The 25,699-nt window shown below is 43.9% G+C and overlaps 1 protein-coding gene across 12 annotated transcripts; it reads right to left on the minus strand.

The window, feature by feature from the left end:
* Positions 1-993: 993 nt before the first annotated feature.
* Positions 994-25,265, minus strand: nfyc (nuclear transcription factor Y, gamma). 12 transcript variants are annotated; one of them, XM_037091152.1, is made up of 11 exons: positions 25,115-25,264; positions 13,780-13,889; positions 13,568-13,636; positions 11,032-11,145; positions 8,677-8,772; positions 6,657-6,833; positions 3,856-3,924; positions 3,297-3,455; positions 2,946-3,050; positions 2,733-2,792; positions 994-2,261 (listed from the first exon to the last, which is right to left on the minus strand). In XM_037091152.1, the coding sequence occupies exons 2-11, from the start codon at positions 13,876-13,878 to the stop codon at positions 2,142-2,144; spliced, it is 1,068 nt and encodes a 355-aa protein (XP_036947047.1). In that variant the 5' UTR covers positions 13,879-13,889; positions 25,115-25,264; the 3' UTR covers positions 994-2,141. The 12 variants fall into 12 exon arrangements, with proteins under 12 accessions (XP_036947047.1, XP_036947037.1, XP_036947064.1 ...); XM_037091142.1 differs by having other exon boundaries at positions 13,568-13,639; XM_037091169.1 differs by having other exon boundaries at positions 13,780-13,886; positions 25,115-25,168.
* Between the last annotated feature and the right edge of the window lie 434 nt (positions 25,266-25,699).

Raw genomic sequence — 25,699 nt, forward strand, 5'->3', positions numbered from 1 at the left:
ATTCATTTCCTACACATCTAGATAGGAAAGGACGCTTCCAAGTGATACGTCTGAGCTTTGACTTTCAACGCTGACACAGTGTTGAATGGGAGACCTTTAACTTAGCGTAAAGTGGGACATTATGAGCAACCTGCATCTCCCTCCGCCTGCTTAATTTTCCCTACCACCATAATTACCTCTCTTCCTTTTAAGATTTAGGTCGGATAAGGAATGCAGGCTGATCTCGCAGGAGCTGAGCTGTCTCCAGCCAAATAACTCGTGACTCTATTGTTAACCGCTTGCCCTTTTGTAGCGCATGAAGCTTTTCCAGCACTCGAGGAGGGCAGCAGAAATAAGATTAGTGGCATTCATATTGTCTGGTTCGGGGGCAAGGGGGAGGAGATATCGATTGCATGTGTTTTTGCCAGTGCATTACGGCTGCGTCTACGCTCCTTAAACAAACAATGCACCTGGTGGAAAAGTGGAAACCCGTATTTAGCAATAAATCAGGCGCTCTAATACACTACATAAGAGGCAACTAGTTTTTTTTAGATCAGTGCTGCCCTCCTGTGGCCATCTCAGAAAACAACAAGCCTCACAACAACAAAGGCACAGTGGAAACCAATATTTGTGGCCCCAATTCAGATAAACCGGAATATCTAAAATACGTGTTGTCTGATTATATTGGTTCAGCTTTTTATCTTTAAGGCAACAATGTGTAACTCCCAGGGGAAAGATATTCTCATCCCAAGAACACCAAACCAGAGCATCAGTGTTTGAGAACTAGGGATGAGAATCAACAATCAACTGTATTCCTCCTCTGCTGATAGGATGTGTCTACCTGGAAATACAGCGGGGTTGCTTCAAGTCTTGGTGTGCTCTGGTTTTTCTCTCCTGTCTCCCTGTCTACTCTCCATGCACTAGTAAAGCGCCTAAATTTACCTAAAATAAAACAGTGAAAACAAAGATTAGTACCCGATGACACGAACTCAAATGACACCATACATGAGAACATGACTTTTAGACAAGTTATGTTTTTTATTTTTTTTCTCACAAACAAAGTTTGTTTACAAAAAAGGAACGTCAAAAATAAAATTGTACCTATCTATTGCATGTCATGCTGGCAGTTTTAACTACATGCAAAAACAACAATAATAATAAGAACATTGATAATAATCATTACTGTACAAAAAAGAAAATGAGGGGGAAGGTATGAGGCGTGAAACATCTTCTCAAAAACAAAAACACTTGTATTGAAAAAAATTAGTTCTATAAAAAAAGGGTGTTTTTCTTTTCTTTTGCTCCAGACGGAGTCATGTGTTTGTACATGAGACTTAAAACAGGGCACAAGACTCCAAAACCACCCGGGTAGAAAGGTTGTGTGAGACTGCGTCGAGGCAGAGAAAAAAAAGCTCCCCGCTCTAAAGACAGAGTGGTGAGCGAAGGGTGAAGGAAAGAAACAAAATGGAAGAGTAAAGATGACAGTGGTGCGTGTGCTTGAAATACAAGCACGCGCACGCAGTTATCCTATACAAATCGAAGCCCTTACAAAATAAAGTCATGCTTCATCGTCAACGTGGTGAAATGACACAACAAAGAAACTACACGAAGGTACTGTTGAACCTTATTACCTCTGCTTTAGATCCCTTATGATTGACTTGCTGTAGAAAGTGAAATCTGAGGTATATGGCTTCATTTCATCTTAAACTACGTGAAAGACAATAAAGAGAGGGTATGATTCACGTGTTCACGGAAGGAAAGGTAAAAAATCCCATGGTTTACTTCAACCACCGATACGCCAGGAGCAGGTGGTGTAGACAGAGATGGATGCTTCTTTTGTGTTTTGAGAATGAGAGGAACAATAGAGTCGGTCTGCGGAGAGACTGGTGTCAAGGGCTGTGGCAGTGGATGCATATATGGTGTTGGTGCATGGATGCAACTTAACGTGATATTCTGAGAAGTCAATCAGTGTCCCTTTGGTTGTTTTTTTCATGAAGTGCAATACACTTATTACTAAAAAAAGAGTGTTATAACATTGCGTGTCACTCGTCTACATGAGCAGTGCTTAGAATTTGTTTGTTGTCGAAGTCGGTGGCAATCTGTCGGCGTCACATGGGCTGGTATGCGTGTTGTGTGTGTGGAGAGAAGGGTTCCGGCTGGGCTCAGTCGGTGCTGACCTGCGTGACCTGCGCGTCAGCTGTCTGGTTGGTGGACTGAATGAACATTGGTTGGGTCAGCTCCTGTCCTGCCGGCATCGTCACCTGCTGAATCTGATACAACTGCTGTAAAACAAAGACACAGACAGAGAGGATGATGGTCTCTCTGGAATCTAACTTCAAGGTTTAACATGATGAAATAAACTCTTGGGTTGTTACTAGGTGTTATTTAGACTGTTTCATAAAAAGAAAAAAAAAATCTTTATCTGATTGTATTAGAAATCTAATTCATTTTTATTCTATAATCAAATGGTTTTTCTTCATCATACTTGGTGTTTTACATCAGAAGATATTTGTCTATAACTTAATGTTGTTGCTGCTTTCTTTGGCCTAGTGAATGAGGCATTTTTTAATACCAATGTGTTGTTTAACTGTTAGATCATGTTATATTAATTAACTGAATTGCCCATTTTGGATAAATAAAGTGGTCTGAATCTGAAGCCATCTATGGCCACGTGTGATAACAAGCCAGAAATAACGACATCAGGTCAAATGCCAAATTCAAAATGTAACAGTTACATTTATTGCATTTGTTACCTGTCCATCAGTAAACTGGTTGAACTGCTGCTGTCCTTGCTGCACCTCTGCCTGTGTGATCTGAAAACAAAACATGGTACATGAGATTAAAGATTCAATTATTTTATTGTTTTAAAACTTGGCTGTAAAATAAATATAACATCGGAACAGCACAAATACTTTGTTATCAGATCATATGCTTTAATAAAGCCTTTTTGTTGCTACGGTGATTACCTGCTGGGTGTTGGCGAGAGTCTGAATCTGTCCTTGGACTACTTGCGCTCCGGAGACGGGCTGAGCTAGACGGATGTACTGTAGCTGGCCCGTGTTTAGTTGAACCTACACTCAGCCAACAGAAGGGGGAGACAGAGTTTGGTTTAGAGCAAAGGTCATTGGAACACAGAGGTCACAGCCATTTTCCTCCTCCTGCACTACAACAACGGAAATCAGTCAGTCGCCTCTGGTGAAACTGTTAACTTTGGTTTGATGATTGCCATCGAAGGATGGATAATTGACTAAAACATGTTTGTGCAATCCCTCCTCTAGTTCCCATCACTTTTTATCCAGCTTGACGTGGTCTCTTACCGGGATTTGCTGGATCTCTCCCGTGTTGGTTATTATCTGCTGCATGACCTGCATGGTCTGGCCTTGGGCTTGAGCCGTCTGAGCTTGACCTTGTGCTGCTGCAGCTTGGACAATCTGTACCTGCTGGCCCTCACTCACCTGCATGGCCACAGGCGCACTCTAACGGAGAGAAAAAAGACAGATGTAACATATTAGTTGCTGTTCCATGGGTGCAACCTGCATGAAGTTTATGATTGACACACAGCAAAGCACCAGGACATCATAAATTTCCCTGGAATCAGATTTTAACCAAGAAGTTTATCCTTAAATTTGAAAAGTCTGCTAAAAGATCATCAGGCAGGCACAAAAGAAGTCGGGACATAAGGTGACAATGCAGGTTTCAGGTCCTCTCTTTCTCTTCTGTCTGTCACACTATCTAGAAAAGGCCACCTGATCTCGTGCTGCCGATCGCTCCGACAGACCTCAGTCACCTGATCAGAACAGAGCTCGTAACAAGCACTGGCCTCCGTGGGTACGAGTGTGCGTGGTGAGTGAACATATAAAATGCACGTGTGTTTACCGTGATGGGTGTGCCCTGTGATTGCACCTGCACCTGCTGTAACTGCTGCATTGTGGCACCTTGCAGCATCTGATGGCAGCGACAGGACAGAATGAGAAAATGAGAGAAAGACACAGTGAGAGAAAGCAGCGACAGCAACAACTTAACACGTGAATGTAAGCGCGTGGGCTGTTTGCGCAGAGTAGAAGCTTCAGTGTCAGAGCAGCTGTGACAAATAAGCGGCAAATGACATTTAATGGTACGTTTGTGAATGATAAAGAAGCCGAGGTGAAATTACAGAAAACGGGTACACAATAATAATCATGGCCAGGTTTTTGGAGATTGTGTGTACATCACAGTGGCATTTACATCAGCTTGGGTAATGTCAACTGTGGTTTCGTAAGTGCTTTTGAGAGTTGGTGGCCTGAGAGAAAAATGACAGAATTGGTACAACAGCGACAAGTGACTCTGAAAGCTCTGCACACGGACACACAGATGCATAAATAAAGGGTTGAATCGAGATGCTAAATTTCGCCATCTTATTCTATGTCTTTTTTTTTTCATCTAGATTCTTGAGCAGCTCTGCCACAGAGGCAGATGTTCCTAGCAAAAAAGAAAAAAGAATGTATGCCGTTTTTAGTGACGCTTTGAGCAGGAGGTCGGCAAATTAAGAGAACATAAATTCATCAAATTCTATTTCGAATCTTACTAATACAATATAAAAATACTGCTTCTGGCCCGTGGTTCACAACTAAGTTTCAGTTTTGTCCCTCCAAGGTAAAACGTTTACACACCCCTGCTCTCAAGCATTTCTATGTAACACTTCCCTCCATAGACCAAATCTACTGGCATGCGGATGAAGGGTAGTGGCAAACTGACCTGCTCTGTTTTGCACTTGTAAACACTTGTTACTTAAAATACTGACAAATGGGAATGGTTTATAGCCATGTAGTAACAACAGAGGTGTGAGAAGCCTCCAAGTTATTACTTTATCTCAAAAGCACAAACCAAGTACATTTTTTGGGGAGTCGAATTTCCACTCTCTCCCTCGAGGTCCACCTTTAAAAGTGCCACCTTGTAAATAACCTACGATGCAGTCCACGTAAGGTGAGTGTCAAACTGTGACCTCCCTGCTCTCAGCGGGGACTGCAGCAGCAGCGACGCTAGTGAATCAGGCCAGGTCTAAATGAGTATGACAGCTCAGCTAAAGGCAGTCTGCTGAAGCAGCATGAAGCACCACGGCAGCCCGAGAGCGCAGCTACATGACATGCAGAGGCTGAGCCGGAGAGAGAGGGCTCGGCGGCAAAAGCAGCAGGAGTGAGACAATTAGAAAGAAAGACGACTGAAAGGTGTCCCCTGAATGCGCATGTCTGTTATCGTACTGACTGGTGAAAAGACGCTACTGAAGAACTCCCCCCCCCCCCCAAAAGTCTGAGTAAGTGAGTGAGTGAGTGAGTTATAAGCAGTGTGTGCAAATGACTTGGTTCCATTAAGAAACAGCTATTGATTTTCAGTTTTTGTTACTGTCAGCTCATTTCTCTTTCACTGGAATGCAATGGCGAGCGAGGATGAGAAACATACGAATAAAAACAAACATGCGTTGATAATGATCCTTTGAATTTTTTCCTCTGTTTTGCTTTGCTCTTTAGTTATAAGGCAACACACTGACTGCTTACTTCATGCTTTATTCACACACTGACACTGTACATGTAATATGTTTAAATTGTGGAGGCCGATTTGCAAAACTGGCACTGACAGCACGCACTTACAGAGACGTTCCATGTGTGTCTGTAAACATTTGACTTCCATTACAAACCATATTAATTATTACCAGAGAAGGGAATATAATCACTAAATGTTTCCTTTGTAGGGATTCACAGGGAGGGTGTTTGTCTAGTTATGTGCGACGGGTGTGTTCTGAGGTTCATTTATTCTTGCTGGTGGGAGAGTGGCGAGCTACCGAATGTGAGTTCAGACTTATATCAATAAAGTCAGGTGTGATGACTCCGAGTAAATCAGCCTGTTTCAGCATGATTTTAGGGCACTGGGTGGAGTTTAGAATGTGCTGCCTGTACTATTTGGAGAAGGCAATCTTTTCAGAGTGTTACACAGGCTGCATTTCCATCAATGTACTGTATTTTTGTGAGCATTTTTAAATAGGGCATTAGAAAATGTTGATGTAAACAGCAACATTTAAAAAAAGGCTTTTTACAGTGGTTTGAGGGGGATTTGGCCTTTACAGAACAGAAGTTTATGTGCTCAGTGGGATATGGAAACACCTTTTCTCCGTTATTTCTGACATGGCAAACACATCAAGAAGAAGCTGTGTAAAACACCCTTGTGTCTTCTTCCTCTTTGGGGTTTTGTGGTGCTTGTCAAACAACTTGTTTCTCTCCAGCTTACAACTTCTACTTCTGCGACTCTGATGCAGCCATACATAATGTGGCCTATTTGCTGACTTCTAACTAAAAAGGAAATAATTCACGATGTATTATTCTATTTTCTTTCTTCTTTTCAAAGAGTGTGTTTCAAATGAATAGATAAATAGATAAAGATTACAGACACACACAAACTGCAAGTTCAGTGCGAGCTTCGTCAACTGGTAATTTGTGTATCTGTGGGGACTATTAGCTGTAGTCAGGACTTCACTCATTTTACCACATGGCCTTATTATTTCTATTATAATCATAATTATAATTATTATTACTACCACCACAGCTGTATGAGATCTCATATACAGCTGTGTTCTCATTTCTTTGAATCTTGCTGTGTGTCATTTGCACTCTGTGGGAAACCCTGTGAAAACGAGGCATCAGTAGTACCTGTCCTTGCTGTGGCTGTGCGATGATAATCTGTCCGGGCTGGATGGTCGTAGCCGTCTGTGCGCCGGCCTGCTGGGCCTGCTGCGTGCCCTGCACCTGCACGGCTCCAGGCTGCTGGGCCAGAGTGAAGTAGTACTGCACCGGCTCTGCTGGAGCTACTGACTGACGCATCTCCTCCTGAAGATGACACACACACACACACACACACACATAGAAGGAGGCCTATCAGTCCATTACATCTCCATGAATTATTGTTGCAGGTGTAACGGTAGAGGAGGGCGAGTCTGATAAATAACTGATGGGATGTGGCTGGAGGAGAGTAATGTAATCTGGCCATAAGATCCATTACAAGCACCATACTGGTCAATACCATAGACTGCAGGTCTGGAGGCATGGTAGGCTAAACATGATGATGTGTTTCCCGGGGGAACCACAGGTTTTCATGCACTGGTCAATTTTGAGATTTTGGGATACTTTGCTGACACAACATCGAATATATGTATTTAGGTGTTTATTATAATACATAATTCTGTTTTTGGACATTTATGGAAATGAGTAGATGTATATTAGATAATGCATATTTTCATTTTAAACATGTCAAGAAACTTGTTACAGAAAAAGTAATTGTCCTAATGTAAGTGGTCAACTGGGGACTTTTCACATGACTATCATGTATCTATTAGTGGATTTTTACCATATTCAGCCTTTTTTGCCTTTTTATAACTTTGTAACGCATATCATTAAAGGCTGTTTTCCCATTGTTCTCATCTTTTGAGCCAGAAATCTGCAAACTTTGATTCCCATCTATTCCGATCCATCTATTCTGATGGTTAATAAAGAGGAGTGTAATTCATTCATAGCCTGATTTGTATAACATTTTATTCCAATCATCATTGTAAAGTAGTATCTATATACAGTATTTACTGATGTATGGAGTGATAAAAAGATATTCAAAATCCCTACTACTATAAACCGTTGACTTTAATAAGTCAACAAAATGAAAGAATAATGTTGCACCTGGTTTACCCAATGTTCAGATTTATTTTCTGGGAAAAAAATAAATTCCTATCCATATTTAACATTTCTAAAAAGTTGTTATGCGGAATAAAATTGCTGTGATTCAAGTAATCAACTGGGAAACGTTTGTGGCGATATGCCATATTCAAGATTTCTAGTCTCCACTTTAACTCAGATTAACCCGAACCATTTACATAACCACAAAAAAAAACATATCAAACATTTGTGACTACTGTGATATACAGCAGGTATACTGAATCTAATTTTTGTGACAGCTATTGATTCATGTGTGCAAATGTTCTTTCTGTCCGTCCTCATCCTGGGTCAGCCACATAACTGCAGCGGCAGAATTTACAGGTTAGACGCTCACATGGAGGCTTGAACACAGGTCTAATAATGATTACACATCCAATTATCAGTTAACAGTGACCTGTATAATACTGCTTCATAACGAATGAGCAAGGTTTCATCTTGATGAGGTATCTCCATCACCAGAAGCGTAAACACCCCTCTCCCAGCTCCATGACAACACAGCTGAGAGTGTAGGATGTTTACAAGCCTGGAGACAGTCTACTCGACAACACATTTAAAATCGCTCTCTCTCTCCTCCATCTGGTATGCTACATTTATATGTCAGTGTCCTGCTTGAGCAAAACTTCCAACATGATGTGATGTTTTCTATAACTAAGGGCACTTGACATTATCCTTCTTGGATTAGTCCCTTGTAGAGGACATGAAGTTGTGCGAGAGTCATCGCTGAGATTACTGTTGGCTGTCAGAGGCAATAAGATGCTGCAAACATCCGACTGAAAGCCCTCGCTGTCCAAACCCCAGCTTCCAGTCAAGGATGTTTACAGCACCTCCGCGTTGCCAACAATAGTAAAGCACCTGGGATTAAGACCCCGAACGGTCAGCTCCTTTCCTTTGCCAACTGTCAGCAAATTATTTTCCAAACGACACCTCGTGAATAATTTGCTTTTCCTGGCAGTGTGCGCTGTCCTACCTGCCGCTTAGGTGGCTTCAGGTCGTCGCGGGGCACGATGTCGATCAGGAAGTCAAACTGGTCAAACTTTGTAATGGCCATGGCAATGTCGTTCCTCTGCAAACACAACAGACACACATGGTCAAATGGTGAGGTCAGGCTTTATTTGTGCTAATTCAATATATGCAGGGACCTATATATAAACACGCTTCATGTCCTAAGGTCAACTTTCCCAGAATAGCCACACAAGAGGCTACTGTGGAATTGAAACCAAGTTCCCAGTAGCACCGTAGCAGGTATTTGCTTTCACAACTCAGCTCAAAAGGAAGAGATGATACGTTTAAAGCTGAATCAACAAGTCAACAAAAATGTATCGCAGACTATTTTAATAGTCAATTCATCTTTTCAGTCAACTCTCAAGCAAAAGATACCGAACAGTTGCTTGTTTCAGCTTCTCATGTGTGAGGATTTGTTTCTTTCCAGTAGAGGGCGACTGATGGGGGACCGCTAAAGGCTGATATAATGGCAATAGTTTAGAGAAGAACAAGCTGAATGAAGATTGACCGGCCAATCAGAAAAGAGTAATATTTAACTTTGTTTCTAAAGGTCAAGTGTTACTCTTTTCTGATTGGCCAGTCAATCTGTAAATAATCTGTAAATCTGTAAATACTATCAGAGCCCCTATCGGAACCAAGTCTGCCCATACCAATAGTAAACGGCCTATTGGTGCTGATTAATCTCAAAAGCAATCAATTGGTCTTAAAATAATATTGTGATATTTGTAGGCTATATCATGGCATACAATATATGACAATAAGCAATACGATTTTTGATGAATAATCATCAGCATGCGGATATAATGAGTAAATACGTAAAGGCAAGTATTATAATAGGTTATATCACACTAACAATAATATTGATCTATTGCCATTCCTAATCAATCCACTTCTAGAGTCCAGATTAAATAATAGTGAAAACAATCATTAGTTAAAGCTCTTACTATCTTATTTGAGAGTTCAAAAACTTTAAACTTCATAAACTTCAAGCTAACTGTTGCTAAAGGGAAAAGGATTCATAATGAACAATCACCCTTGCATCACATTCATAGAGCTTGTGTGTGTGTGTGTGTGTGTGTGCGTGCGTGCATGTGTTTGGTGGAAATGAACACGACGCCATGACGTGCTCCAGTCCTCGTCAGCACAGCCTCGGCTGCTTCCTATATCCACAGCAGTGTGCTGTCTCTGTGGAATTTTCCACAGGATATTGGCTGTCAGGACCCCCCACCATGGCCCTCCCTGCACTACAGGCTATTTTTAGTAGCTTGATTAATATCTGGTAACACCAGGTCACATCTACACTTGTTCTATTGATGAGCGTTGCTATGGCGACCCCAACTGGCGTGCCCTCTTCACAATAGGCCTCTGCATGTGTGTGTGCGTGTATGTGTGAACCTGTGGAAATGGAGATTTCCCTCACTTAGGCACAGGAAAATCACACAGTCGCGTGGTTCAACCGTCACGCATCGCTAATGCATTATCTTTGGTGTTAAATGTAATTAACATGTAAAACCTGTACAGTAAATTAAGTTTCTATTTAAAGCATAAAGTGTGGAGTTCCAACAATGGAGAGTTTTATGCTAAAAAAAAACGACTAAGTCAAGACAACAGCAAAGAGAACTCACTTCCAAAGTAGGTCTTCAACACCCATCTAAGACTGACTGCGACGAGTGAGATAACACTTTTTTCCAGCCTCTTTTTCTACCTGTGTTGGCATACACACACACATATCCATGGGCTAATCTCTCAGAGGTATGTGAATGGATAAAGTCGACTTAAGGGCTTTCATGTTCTGCTCCACAGTTTTCCCTCTCTTGACGTCCAGGTGAGACAAGCTCTTGTCTGATTTTCCCGAATGTTCCCATCAGTACATTCAGATTCTCTGTTTTCCTTTCTCCACCTCACATCATTCCAGAGTCCATCTTATTCAACTTTGGGACAGCAGAGCAGGCAAAATGGCACCGGTATGGGGCGGGGGGGGAGTGGGTCAGCTCCACCCGCCTAGCTTTGCTTTCAAAGTCAATGGAGGGAGAAAGAACTAAACAGAGGGATGGTCCTCCAGGGGATGCTGGTATGGGGGCCTCTGCTTGTGTATGTACACAGACACAGCAAACAGCCCAATGCTGCAAGGGTATGGGAGAGGAGTCAAAAAGAAAAAGATGGTAGAAATATAAAGAAGGAAGTAAGAGGAGGTGTAGACCAACTGATGGCGCAGAAAGAGGGTAAGAAGAAATGTGGTCTGATCAGGGCAAAGCGCGCAAAGGAGTGACAAAATTACCGAGAGAAACACTGTTCGCACATATCATCGAGTGTGTCTGACCTGTAGCGTGCGTCGCTTGTTGTCCTCCGTGTGGATCCACGCTCTGAGGGTGAGCTCTGTGATGAAGATCTGAGCCGCCTTGGCAAACAGGACCGGAGCCTCTGCACTGATCATCTGTGCAGAGGAGATGGAGTCAAATACGCCCACAGACAACAACATCAACCAAATAGCAGCTGTAACGTGAGTCACTCAGGAACTTGGTGACAAACGGCCGCATCACATTCTAAAATGCTGCAAGATGGGCATTCATCTTTCAAAAGACCAGCATCTTGTGAGTAAAACTCAAATACTTTTAAAGCACTTTAATGGAACCTAAACCAACAATTTCCAAAATCGCGATGCCTTAATTATCACATCTAAATTGACAAAAACGGCTTTAAGTATTCCTTTGAACCCATAGCAATCATGTATGTTGTGTACACCGTTTTTTTTTTTTCTTCTTTCAGCTGTTCATGTTATCTTTGATTGTATGTTTTAATTGTTAGATGAGAATTAGATGCTTACAAATTCTTGCGCCAATAGGCTAACACATAAGAGGGTGGCATCTTTTCTATCAAAAGTGTGTTATTGTGTAGATGACACACGAGATTGTGTTGAAAATCTAGAATTTTAAAGGAGATAGTTTCCTGTACAAACATGTTAATAATAATATGTAATCCCAAAACACTACTCAAACAGAGCAATATTGCTTAACAGGGGTTTGTCATCATTATTCACTAAAACACTTGATCGGTATTATTCTTGTCAGTATGATTGTTGGTTACCTTCAAACCTTTGTTTGTGCCGGACAACACCTCTTAATGGCGCTCCACTTTTAAACGTAAAGCTGAAATGTACAGCACTGACCGCAGCGCTCACATGGACACATGCAGTGAAAGCTGCTGTGTCAGGGCTGACAGAAGGGTCTTGACTTCAGATATGTTAGGGATCGCCTGATCTCTTTACCACTTTAAGCTGCTGCTTAACTAAGGGGATAGTGCTGCTCTTGACACGACACATTCGAGCCACACACACACACACACGCGCGCGCACACACATGTTGCCAGGCTTTCTCTTTAAAGACGATGAACAGTTGAGGCTGATAATCTGGTGCAATAAGGGAAACGGAGAAAAAGAAACGCCTCATTGTGTTCAATGCAGCTGACAAATGTTGGGAGACGGGTAAGTTCCTTTAAATAAAGCTTGTGGATAAATGCTCACAAGACTACAGTATATCCTTAGCTGATCTGAGTAATGTATAATGTTATTAAGATATAGTTTAAGTGATTGCTTTCAGTTATAATTAGCCATACACAATCAGATTATTAGTTTGTTTTATGCATTTTTATTCTGGCATAAACCAGAACAGCAATGTCGAATAGGTTTGTTTAAAGGTCAACAAGCGGCTGAAATCTCTGCACTGTGAAGCCATCTTCAAAACTAAAGGCAGCTTCATGTATTGCAATTTCCCTTGCGATGATGGATTATTCCTGTATGCAAACTGTTACTGTACTTTGATGCGAACAGATTTGATGTAAATAATGGACTCCTTATCAACGGATACGGCTGAAAACACAAGAGCTGACCATATTTTCCTATTATAAAATCAGTCCAACGGGCCATTCATGGGCACTGAGTGGTCTGAGCAACAAAAGGCTACAAATTAAGAACTTGATAGAGCACATTATTCAATTCAAAGAACATTATTCATAAGCCTGTAAGGGATAAAAATTATCATAACTCTGTATTAAAAGGAACTGAGTAAGATCTGAAATGTAGTTTAAAAATCAGATCAGACAACAGACTGAAGCTATATCTCATCTATTTCCCTTAATCCCATCTCTCAGTTATTCATAATTAAGATGCTACAGAGAAATGGAGGTGGCTTTACCAGTACTACAAAAAGGAAGAAGACAAAATAATAAAAGTGTCACATTTTTTTACGGCTTTGGTCTCGGTACGATATTGCCTTTTTTGGTGTCACTTCTGGAACATCACAATTAATGTTCCTCCAGGACCATCTCTGAAATTGACCGGTCAAGTTTTTGTAATGTCATAGCTTTGTAACTTAAGTGGGCAGAAAATAGGAGTTAGGGAATTTATCCTTAAGAACACGTCTTTAAGGTTGTGAAAATGTTTATTTTGAGACAAATCATGTTTTCCCTTAATTCAACCAAGTAGGACCGTTTTCCTAAACTTAACCAAACAAAGGCAGAATGCTACAACAAAACAGAAAACAAGTGAATTTTAGCGTAAAAATAATACATGCACTGTATCATGATAGGTTCCAAATGAGATATGAGCCTTGATCTCCTGTCTGAGAGTCACAATAATCAACCCACTCAGCCACAATGGCTTGCTTCAGAGGTGGACTGTCATGATGTTCCAGGAACAACACCAAACTCAGATGGGCCAATTTAAGTCAGATTTGTAGTAAACTGGATTGCTCAGTTTTGTAGCAGGAATTGTATTCAAGCTCTGTATCCTTTCACATACTTGCACCTAATAGTAATAATAATTTTCTCAAAATGGACAGTTATTTAGGCTGTTCTCTCACCTTGACATCCTCATCCAGCTTCATGATTTTCTTGATTCGGGCCAGAGGTAACTCCTGCACACGAAAATCCTTCTGGAAATAATGGATAGCCGTTGTGTTAGGGACAGGCAATAGAGCATGATCAAAGTTGTCCTTAAGTATTTGCTTGTGCGAATGTTTGAAACCAGACGTGTGTGTGTGTGTGTGTGTCTATTTCAATAACCATAGCGTACCACAGTCAGGTTCCTGATCTCCTCCATGACCCGAGGCCAGAAGGACTGCAGGGTTTGCTGGGCATCGCTGCCCCCAGCTCCAAACGCATCGGCGGACATCCTCTACTCTGCTGCACAGAGGAATGACAGGGGAGGAGAGAGGTGGAAGCACTAGGTTAGTTGTAAGAAAAACTGAAATACAAAGATGTGATTTGATGATTCAGGCAGGTCACAGGACACAGTCCAACCCAGGCCTGAGCTGCCCAGAGCGCTTCACGTGTGTCAGAACCACATATCCCATCACAGCCTATAATTATAATACAGTGAAATCTAAAATAGAGCCCCAGCGGACTTCTATTCTTGATCTTGTGGGATATTGACATGCTCACTACTAGACTGGCTGCAAACTGCCTGATTATGAATGGCTCTATCACCTTCAGCACATAGCAGCAGCTCCTCTGTAAACACAAGTGTGTCATGTGGAAGTCAGTTGCTGCCGGTGACCTGAAACGCCGAGGACAACACTGAAGCTACAGATCTGAGATATGCACGTGTGTTTGTGTCACAGAGAAACAATTTCTTAACGACAGCAATCGACATTTTTGTGGACGCACACCTTTAACACACACAGAAACAGCTGTACAATGAAGGAGGTCAGCTGTAACACACACACACATGCATGCATGTAGACATAAAAGCCAGTGCTTCTACAAGGGGTCTGACGGTTTGAAAGAGGATCCAGCAGGTTACTATGGCATGCCAGGAATCTGCTGGGGGAATATTGGCCTGCCTGTCTGAGCATGCAGAGCTCGGGGTGTCTGGATCGCACTCTTTCACTCTCTCCCTTTACTCCCTACCTCGCTGAAAAGATCTGGCAGAAGGGAGAAGAAAAAGAAACATTGGGTGGGGGGGTGGGGGGGGCCAGAACAAGAGATGAGTGTGTGTGGAGCTACTCAAGAGAGACGGGTTGTGTTTGTGTGCGTGTGTTGCTGAGGGAGGGCTAGTAGTGCCTTGTCCAGTTCAGCATTAATCCAGCGCTAAGACAAAGTGCCAAAGGCTTTAACAGGGGGAGGTAAGAGGCCGACGGGGCCGCAGTCAGACTGCTGTGCAAAACTGGCTATGTGGGTCAAACAAGACAGAAAGACAGAGACGCGGAGAGAGACATGACAGAACAAAGGAAAAAGAGTGTTAGGAGAAGGGTGGGTGGGGGGGGGGGGGTTCTCCTCTTTATCTTCTCTTCCTTTCTCACTCTGGGCCCAGCAAGCGTGAATGGCTGCAGCTCTGGTCCAGCTGACAGGCCAACACAAAACAAAAGACGGCCTCCAAAGTCTAACCCTCCATCGAGTGTCAGCGTCGCAGGGGATTGTTTTGACTTTGGGACCACATCAGCGCCTTTTATCCGTACCACCTAAGTGCGGTTGTAAATATTTTACGCAGATAAATCACTAATTCAGAAAGCAGGCCTTTAACCCGATTGATTTTGGACAGGAAAGACTGCATCTCTAGCAGTTGTGGAAGTTACTGAATAATATAGAAGGAGCGCTGCTGTGTCCTGTTCTGTCACAGGGTTTTGGACAGAGAGTACCCTAAATCAATGAGACAGAATGGCAGCGGGGGGGGGGGTTGGCTTTATATAAATCAATCAGGCCGCTTGTAGCTACGGCATGCCAGGCTAGTGATTGACCTTGACAATGTCTCCCCTTCTCTGTCTGACGCTCCAGTGTCCAGTTGCATTTCAAGGTTGATTGAGATCCTGCAGTCACTCGAACAATCCCAGCATTCCATGGGGCAGGGAGGACTGATGGGAATTGTAGTTTTTCACATCCCTGCCCGGCAGGCGAACTAACATCTGGCGTTTTTTTTTTTCATTCCCTCTGTGCCGCACCATGACCATGCAAACGGGGTGAAAAAAATAAGAGCAATGAGATTTTTTTCCCCCAGCTAAACGGAGTTTCAACGCCCGTATCAGCACTTGATCTTGTGATTATTCTGAACAAGACAACCTTGTGTATCTCTGTGTGTGTGCCGTCTGCCAGCTTGTGTGGTTCTCTCCTACTGGTAGCCTGATAAGGAGTAATAATTAGGCAATTCACTTGACAAGCATTACAGACAACCATCAGGCTAATTGCCATGGTAACAACGCAGTGGCCCAGAGGAAACAGAGGAGGAGTTAAAATAGAAAATGATTCAATTGATAAATAAAAAAGATAAGAAAACAGGCAGGCCAACCCTCTTTATTCACATGCCGCTTCTTAAAACTCCTGCTTTTTGTTTTAAAAAAAAAAAAAAAAAAACGCTCAGCGACGGGGGGAGCTTGTTATTAAATCACACACACACACACCCCAACCCCCTCTCTCTCTCTGACCCTGTGACCTTCAATCTAAACATACAGCCACGCACTAACCACAGCGGCGGCAGGAGGGAAGGGGAGGGGGCGGCGGGGAAGTCAATATATGTGAGAAGAAACGAGAAGGCAAGTGTGGTGAGAGGCAGGCCAAAGTGTGTGAGAGAGAGAGAGAGAGGGAAAACGAAACAGAACGACGTATGTGTGAGAGACAAGAGAAGGGCCGAGTATCAACACGCCCTTGAGCTTTGCTCCTCCGGCTAGCTAACGTGTTCTACCTTCACAACACCAATATTACCACGTGTTCCCCAAGGCTTTGCATCGATGGAAAGTTTGCGTGGGAGCCCTCGGATGCCTTCTGCTGACTTCTGCAACACCTTCTATGGTCTGGGTCTGGACTAGTCAAACAAACACTCTGAGTGGGGCTATCCCCGCCGCACAGAGAAAAAAAAAAAATCAATTTCGAAACTCCCCGAAAGCTAATAAATGTCAGCGTTATAAATGTTGTAAAAGGTCTGGAGGTTGATGCAGACAACTATCAGCGAGCCAGTGTCAAGATGGCTTATTTTATCTGCAGTGATAAGTCCTATTTGCTTCTGTATTGCTAATCTATAGGGAGTTTTGCAATGCCACTTAAATGGAAATCTGCACTAAGAATTTGTCAAAGCTCTTTAGTTCAGTTCAAGCCTGGCATTGTAAGTCCTTATATATATAAAGTGTGTTCTAAACATATAGTGCGTTCATGTGAGCTTCCAGATAACATAATGTGCATCGCTCTGTTGTAATGATCCTGACAAGCTCATCTCTGCTGTGCTTGTTCTAAGCTGCTATATTAGGGGACACTGTGTTTTCTTTTTGTTTTTTTTTTTGCGCTATGCATCTCTCCTCTCCTCCTCTTCCATGCAGTTCAGTTGTCCTTCATCGGGTCATCGAGACAGAGAGATGCCGGTGTTGGGTTTCCGATGAACTCTGCTGCGTGCATGAGTCTTTGAGGACAAATGTGATGTCTGCGCTTTGTCGACAACCGTCCAACACAGCAAACTCGCTCTTCCTCCTTTGAGCGGCTCTACGTCTCTCTCTTCCTGTCTCCTCTCCAGTAACTTCCCATCTCTCTCTGTCACCCCGTGGGTGTGTGCGCTCCTCTCTTGCGCCGTCTTACTTACTTTCACCTGATCACCCCCTCATCCGACTTCTCCGAGAAAGTCAATGCTGCTCCGCTTACAGCCGCTGAATCAGCGCTAATGTTGTTCTGCCATCCCCGTCCTGCACGCGTCCTCTCTCGTTCCTTCCTCCCTCCCTCCCTCCCTCGCTCGCTCGCTCACTGGCACGTCACATCAAGTGGCCACTCACAGCGAGCATCAGCGACTCGCTCCAACTCTGACATCACACCACTTTACATGAGCCTTCAATTCCTGCCCAAATAAACCCGATAGCAGCACAGGCAGAAGACCGGAAAAAAAAAACAAAAAAAAAAAACAAGAAAGTATCACTTAGCCATATTAATTTGTACTCTAAGACTGGTAAAAGGGCAAGGAAAGGGCAAAGAGGCAATGTTTCCCGCTTCACTTTCCGCACAAAGACATTTTTAAATGAACAAATTTGTCTTTGGTTAAAGTGAAATGTTCTGCAGTTGAGATGCCCTCTTAATGACCTGATGATCGGTGCAAATTGAGCTTAATTTTGCTGACTGCAGTTGACAGGCAATGAGGCAGTTTAGGACAATCCGAGGACCTATTTGTGGCAGAGGAGTGAACTTTTCCCTGAGGTGTTACACTATCACATTGTTGTTCGGCTGAAGAAGAACTCATCTCACCGCGGATGTTTCCCTGATGCAGAGTTGACACTTTACACAGGAACAGGCGTGAATTGAGAGGACCAAACCAACACAGAAATAAAGACGCATGGATTAAATTAAAGGCAAAAAATGCATTCCAAGTACCACGGTCTGCAATGAGTTTGAATTTGAATTTTTTAACTTAATCTTAATTTTAAAGTTTGAGGGTCTCAGCATCATACCGTTTCAGTTTTGCACAGCATATTTCAGGTAATCCTTGAGAGTTTAAATGGTGGTTCATTACAGCTCTCTTTAAATTCAACATTACCGCGAGGGCAGAAACAGACTATGTATTTCTGCCATAGTGCAACCTTAAAGTAACTGCCCACATAGTTATTCTTTGAGGTTACGAACAGCTGGAGCATAAGGCTGTACAAACACCCAGTATGTACCCACACGCAGCGGTTGCCACCTTGTTTCACTATTTATGATGAAATCAACCGAAACACTTTTTTTTTCTCTTTTATATGATATGGTACTGGCTATGTGATGAATGTTGCTACAATAACTCAGTCTTCAGCAAGAGGTCATTTTTGCACATGCTGCTGTGTGAAACTGTCAGTGATGCAGAGTGGGCAGTTAGGCAGGAAGGTCACTAAAGGTTAAAGTCTGCTGGGTTTTGACTGGCCTTCTAAGCAGAAAAAACAACATTAACATAGCATTAACATAAAAGAGGGATATATCACTGGATGGCCGAGCAACTGGAGATGTTTAACATTCAGTACGTCAGTTTTATTCTTATTTAAAATAATCATATAGATCGAATAAATACTCGCACACTAGGTAACAAATGCCATACTGACTAGTTTCGAATTATGACCATAAATCAGGTGCGTATTTACAAATTGTAAACTATAAAAGCGCTCACCTTGGTGAACCCACTCACACATACCAAACAGAAGCAAACTGGCATGGTTACAGCATGCAGGGTAAATGATCTACTCAGGCAAAACAAAAAAAAAAAAAACAAGAAGTTCTCAGCCAAGAATTACAGATTAACTACTGGGACGTGCAAAACCATTTCACAGATGTTGGTGCAAATGTTTTGTGATATTACAAAGAGGAAAGAACGCGGCGATAATGACCGACATGCGCACTGTGACCTGCGATGCAACATCACTTTGGCACGGCTGGACCGAACCGGCCAATCAAGCGGCTCTGCAAACTTTGCCCTTGGTTCTGCTTCGAGCCAACTCCAGGAAGTGCTAGTCACTGATCTCCCAAGGTCATTCAACAGAGGAGAGAGAGAGAAACCAGAGAGGGAGGAGGGAGGGAGAGGGAGAGAGAGAGAGGGAGAGGGAGAGAGAGAGAGAGAGAGGGAGAGAGAGAGAGATGAAAGAGAGAAGGGGAGGGAGAGGGGGAGGATAGAAAAGGACAGGTTTTTCAACTTTCACTGCAGCACTTAAGTGACCCCAGTAGTTCCAAGCTGTGTTCGTTCTAAGAAGCTTAATAAAAACATCTGATACTGTACATATTAGCGATGTTTCGTATCCCTCTTTGAGTTTCGCTTCTGCTGTGTCCCCTCATCTCCCTCTACATGTTTCCTTCTCGTTGCTGACAGGGAGACTGCAGGAGCCAATCTCACATTCCTGTGACCTTCATCCAATGCTAGGCCCAGTCTCTGGCGTCAGTGTAGGCAGGGCTAAAGCTACCTGCATATTACATGCAGGAACATAGCTGACACCCCCCCTGGCAGCCCACACTGGCTTTAGTGACAGTTTACACATGTAAAAACACAGGGAGGGGGGGTGCAAGGGCAAAAGAGTGAACATTCAGCAGTAGTGGTCACCTTAGTGATTAGCGGAAAGCTACGCTAAAGTGTTTAGCGCCTTTCTTTACTTTTTTTCTCCCCTCCCGGTGTGCCCACAGTATAGTCCGGGGCACAAATGATATTCAAATCACATGCAGACAGCAGCCAACCCTGGGATTTGGCAGCGAGGGCTTCAACTTAAGAGTTATTTTTAGTCTCCCTCTCTCAATCTCCCGCACTCTCTCTCTCTCTCTCTCTCTCCCTCTTTCCCCAACGGGACTTGGTTTTGTCAAAGGCACCAATGGAAACTTTCAATTAGGGAGCAAGGGAGGGGGGGAGAGAGAAGGAGTCAGAGGAGAGTGAGAGAAGAGGCGCCCTCCAAAGATTCCATCAGAAGAGATCAGATCAAACTATTAGCCTCCTCTGCCCCTGAAGCTGACAGGCTGACAGTCTGTCCCATCTGGGTGTCTGGCACTGCCGGGGTGGGGGCCTGGGGGGGTCCTGAGGTCACTGCAACCAGCTGCACCTCCACCCCTGGGGACCCCTGGCACCAACAGTGACAACAACACTGAGAGATATCCTCGCAGAGTCTTCCGTTTACAGCAAATCTCCTCTCAGCGCGGATGCCATCTTTGCCTCTCAGCTCTGCGTCACTGTCTGGCGCAAGCGTGTAAACAAGGACGTCCGGAGGAAAAGCGGGGGTCCGGGCAAGCTCCGGGAGCCACTGCGGCCACGGGCCCCCCACCGCCCAGAGGATACCAACACCATCAAGACAGCGAAGTGCATCCGAGCACAGAGTCTGGCAGCCGTGCAAGTGTTGAAGTCAGTATGCACGGCGTTTCAAAGTCAAAAAACACAACAAGTGACAGCCAGGCACACTTCCCTCTGCGTTGTTACTTTGCAAAAAGAAAAAAAAAAGCACGAACAACTATCACAGATTTTTATAAAACCACCGTCCGTCCTGTAAAATAAGGCATCGGCGCGTACTGAAGTGATAACTGAAGGAAATGGATGAGGCGCACGCACATACAACTCCAATCCTCCAAGGAGAGTACTACAGGACAGGAGAGGGGGGGGGGGGGACTGAGGACGGCTGTAAAGGACACACACCGTCTCATCACTGCAGAACGTGATGGAGAGACATCAGAAAGTGAACAGAGATGAACAATTTTATTCCTAAACTCAAAGCCTAACAAACTTGACAGGTCTTCTCTTCTTTCTGAGTGTGTGTTTCCTTGCGGTCGGACTTACCCCTGTGCCCTTCATGGTGAACGGTCTGCCCTGTTGGAGCAGAGCAGAATAGAGGGAAACAGATAGCCCTGTCCAAGTCTCCTTGAGAGCAGCGACGGCAGCAGGAAGAAGAGACACAGAGGCTGACAGAAAAACTCTCTCAAGCTCCTTCACTTCCTCCAGTCTCCCCTGATCGTATCAACAGACAAAAGGCACTCTGGCTCCACTGGACAGCTTTAAAAAGGCTCTCAGCCTGGACACACAGAGAAGAGCAAGCCCCCCCCACCCCCCCACCCCCTTCCTCTACCCCTCCCCCTTCTCTGTATCCACTCTCCCTCTACACATTGCCCCGTCTCCTTCAGCAGCCCCCCAACGTCCTCCTCCTGCCTAAACATACTGCCCCGTCTTTCCTGTTTCTCTTCTGACCAAGTCCCCTCAACTCACTGACCTTCTCCCTTTCTCTGCCTTTTTTCCACTCCCTCTCCCCTCTTCCCCTCTCTCTCTCGCCAGTGACCCATGCGTTTGTCTTTGAGCTGACCCCTGGCCCGGGCGAGAGGGAACAGAAAGCCAGCGGCGGCAGCAGCAGGCAACAGCAGGCAAACAGTACAGCGGCACTCCCGACTCACAGACAAAAATCTCTAGCCTCCTTCCCCTTTAACATTCAAGAGTAATCAATCTAGCATGCTACATGATACCCAAACCCCGCCTCACACCCGACTCCCACCCCACTCTGACACTTGCAGCCAATGAGAAGACGAACTCCTGCTATGCGACTGGATGGCGCACACACCAATCAGCTCTGACACGTCCCCCGCTCCTCCCCTTTCCTCCGCCCAGCCCCCTTTTACCGACAGCCAACTTCCTGCTCTAAGTTACCTTGAGCTGCAGGATAGGGGTCAGGGAAAAGAAAAGAGGAAGAGAGAGTAGAGAGGAGAATAGGTGAAAAAGAGCAAATAAAGTTGTGGAAAGCTCTTCAGGGAGTGTGCGAGGGCGTGCTATTGGTGGCTTGCCTCGGCATTGTCTGTCCTCAGGCGGTCCCCTGCCTCTCTTGCTGCTGGACGGATGAGAATGGTTCCACGGTCTGCTCTCTGACAACTGCTCTCTGCTTATTTACAATGTCAAACTAAATGTCTCCCTCTGCCCCGCCTCCTCTGTGCTGCTACAGGCTGACAGCGCAGTGATGCAGGCAGCCACGCTGGCCCTCACTGGCTGAGGCAAGTGCCAGAATGGATGCCGCATGTTGCATCCACATGATTTAAAGTACAAAAGCATACTAGGCAGACTCGCTGTCTCATACGTGTGCACAGGTATACATGCACATCCGCATACACACACGCGTTTTGCCCTTGCTTTCTCATTGCTCACAGTCACAGGTACACACCGCAAACACCAAGCCTCTAACCAGCCTACTTGTTATAATGAGATTCATTGTACTGTTAATATTATGCTAGCAATGGAAAAAAAAAACAGTCTGCATGCATGATCACTCATTATTCACTTGGAATATGAATTAGTTTAGCTTAATTCAACAAATGACTCATGGGAACATTTAGTTATGCAACTTAGCCTAACCACAACATCAATCCAATGAGCCCCAAATTATGGTGTCGATCAAATTTACACACAAACGAATTACTGCACAACAGATCATCGCAGATCCTCAGAACAAGGTGAGGAAAAAGAAAAATAAAAATCAGCTGACTGGTGAGAAGCCAGTGAGGAGGGGGGTAAGGAAAGAGTGCATTTGATTCTCCTGCTATTTGTGGATAAACAAGACTTGAGAGATATGGGAGAAAGCGTGTAAACAAAGACATTGTTGTCTTGACCCCAAAAAAAAGCACGCTCACAGCATCTTCCACCATTAAAACGTCATCAAAAAAACCACGTCAGCAATGTCATACAATGCCCTTCTTGTTAACTCACTACTGGCTCAATGTGCATACTTTCTACACAGTAACCTTTACTTTAGAACACCAAAGCGGGTCACTGTCGCTCATGTGCACAACTCAGACGCCACCAACTGTATCGACAAATCCACATCCTATATGCAAACTTGATAGGACACAGAAGAACAAGACGATTAAGTGTCTAGAAGTGACAGAAGCTGAAAGTGTGATTGTAAAGACATTCAGGCCAGAGAAAGCCCTCAAGCGATCACTTGTGCAAAGGCTGGTGGCATGACGTGAAGCTTCATGCTGCAAATTACTGCAAATCCCGACTGTAGTGGGGAGCACAACAAGCTTAACTGAGAGAGAAAGAGAGAAAACCTGCCCCATCAATGAAAAATCTAGTGGGGGAGGGGAACCGGAAGGATGGAGAAGGACAGAGAGGAGAGTTGTTACAGGATGGGAGGGGTGGAACAAGTGGAGAGAGGGCGAACGAACAAGATAGAGACTCAAGAGAAACAAAGCTAAATGTTCCCTTTTCTATTTTTGTGAGGAGCATGGGGACAAGAGCAGGTACTACAGCCATCCTGTTAATGATTAGAGCGGGTGCTGCACAAAGATTAATCTCTCCAGCGTGGCTGCCATGCCAGAGCCGTGCTCAGCGTGGATGTATTCTGGTTACCCAAAATGCCTCAGTTAATGACACCTGGCAAGGTCACTGTACAAACGAGACCTTCCCATGACCTGCGCCGCCCATAGCAGGGACATGTTTGCTCTCAGTGATGCTGTTTAGAGATAAACATGCACCAGCCAGACTATGGGTTTCATAAACACGCAGCACCCGCAGGGAAGCCAGGCCATGCCATGCATTCACCCACAAACATGCAAAAACACATGCACACCTGCATGACTTAGGGGTTAGCCGGCTGATTTGCACAATGGTTGTGCAGATTAGGCTCCCTAAGGTATGACTGACCCCCATTCAGTCATTTTAAATCTAAATGTAGCAGCCAGAGTAAACACGCACAGTGAACAGCGAAAGGAGAACAGAACATTATCATACCTCTGATAGATAAATAAAGCAAACTCAGCTGTAGGAAAGGCTTGAAGCTGTACACACTATTTGCCTCCTATTCTAATAATGAACAGGACAGGCTTGAGGCACCTTGGAAATTCTTATGTTCACTTGGAGTATGGCAGCGATGGCCTTGTGGTTATGGATCAATGATGTGAAAAGGAATATAATATAAATACTTTCTAATCATGGATGACAAAATCTAGCTAATCCAAAAAGTTATACTGTGTCTGATTTTTAAAACTATAAAATTATTTAGGCATCATATGTTATATACCTAAAGTTACACTGACCTAAACCAAAAAACAAAGACACACTTAATAATGGCATATCGATGTTACAAGGCATTTAACCCACAGAGTGTAAGGGCAACTCTGTGCTCTGAGGCGTTAGCCTTTAATGCGATGTTTCACTTTAACTAGGTCGCTACAGTATGCATTACAAGCCAGTTCAGACGAACAAAGCGGCTAGCAGGAGACATACACCAATGCCCCATTCCAGTCACGCATATGGAAGATTGTGATTATCAATAAACCTTTGGTTGCCCTAAATACACTTAGTATTAAAACGCAATGTAGTTCGAACTGTGGCACATCGGCCGCTACACACTGAGGACAAACGCAGAGTTAGCACTTCTGGCTAACGTTACGGTGACCACTGTCACTTCGTGCTAAGGTAAGTGAAGTTAACGTTAGCTTGAAGGAGATGCACACTGGTGACTGTAGTGCAACACAGGTGGACATCCACGGAGTGTGTAATTTTAATTACCACTGGACAACGTGTCCTGCCATCAAATGAAAGTTTGCAAAGCTTTCCAAAGCTAGGAAGAAGCAATCTAACCAATAAAGACAACGTTTGGATCTGTCCTTCAGACCAATCAAACCTCGGACTAGATTCCACCAATCAAGGTTTTTAGGGCTAAGCTCGTTCTGCAACCGACGCCATTCGGGGTCGGATAGAAATAGCCAGTCCGTCTGACAATCAGTTACAGAGGAGCCAACATGGTGGACACAAATCATCAGTTTCCTGACCGCCCGTGATCCCTTCAGCGGGCCACCAATAAGCGCCTCAGAGAGCGGGGAGGGAAATGGCGCCTATGTTCATCTTCCAAAACAATCGTCTATTGGTCAAGAACAGCAAATGAAAAGAAGCGAAGTAATTGCCGCTTCTTCCACTCAACACGGGCCCAATTCTTGTAAACGTTCCAGACAAACACGGATTTTAATTTCTTACTCACTTTGTTTTACGGGTTCGAAGAGAAGTCCGGCTCAGCGTATTATTTATTTTATTTAGCTAGCAAGGGGAAACAAGATGGCTGCGGCTCGAACCGGAAACAGTTCAGGGCGTATACGCGATGACGTCGCAGTTACGTTCCCCGTGCACCGGCGTCTCTCCACCGATTGTCATTGAATTCACTGAATTAAAATGGGACATGGAATATATTGGATCCCCCAGCATTATTACAGTAAAGCATTAGTGCACTGGTAGAAACTACAGTGACTCAAATTTTAATGTGGCAGTTAGTGTGAGCCAGTTGAGCAACATACACTCCCATGCACTGTTATAAAAATTATGCTAATTAGCAACAACAAGTTAAACGTAGGTGACAGATTTGGAGCCAAATTGTTATGATGTTTACAGTAGACTTTGGACCCAAATATTAACAAATGCAGGAATCTCTATGATCATCTAGGATCTGTTCAATTACATTGAAGATAAATAAATGTGCCACACAGTTAAGGACTATTAATGCAACAAAACAATACAACTATTGGCAATTTTACTGCTGGTGATGACAGTGATATGAAGAAAAGATAACAAT

This window comes from Acanthopagrus latus, chromosome 3, assembly GCF_904848185.1.
Source record: "Acanthopagrus latus isolate v.2019 chromosome 3, fAcaLat1.1, whole genome shotgun sequence".
In the NCBI taxonomy this organism is placed as follows: Eukaryota; Metazoa; Chordata; class Actinopteri; order Spariformes; family Sparidae; genus Acanthopagrus; species Acanthopagrus latus.

What these genes read in the sequence shown, in the direction of transcription:
- nfyc (XM_037091142.1), bottom strand. Translation starts at nt 13,878, where the DNA reads ATGTCCGCCGATGCGTTTGGAGCTGGGGGCAGCGATGCCCAGCAAACC. An exon ending in ACAAGCGACGCACGCTACAG is followed by an intron (nt 8,773 to 11,031) that starts GTCAGACACACT and finishes TTGTGTTTGCAG; the next exon opens with AGGAACGACATTGCCATGGC. An exon ending in CACAGGGCACACCCATCACG is followed by an intron (nt 3,456 to 3,855) that starts GTAAACACACGT and finishes TCTCTCCGTTAG; the next exon opens with AGTGCGCCTGTGGCCATGCA.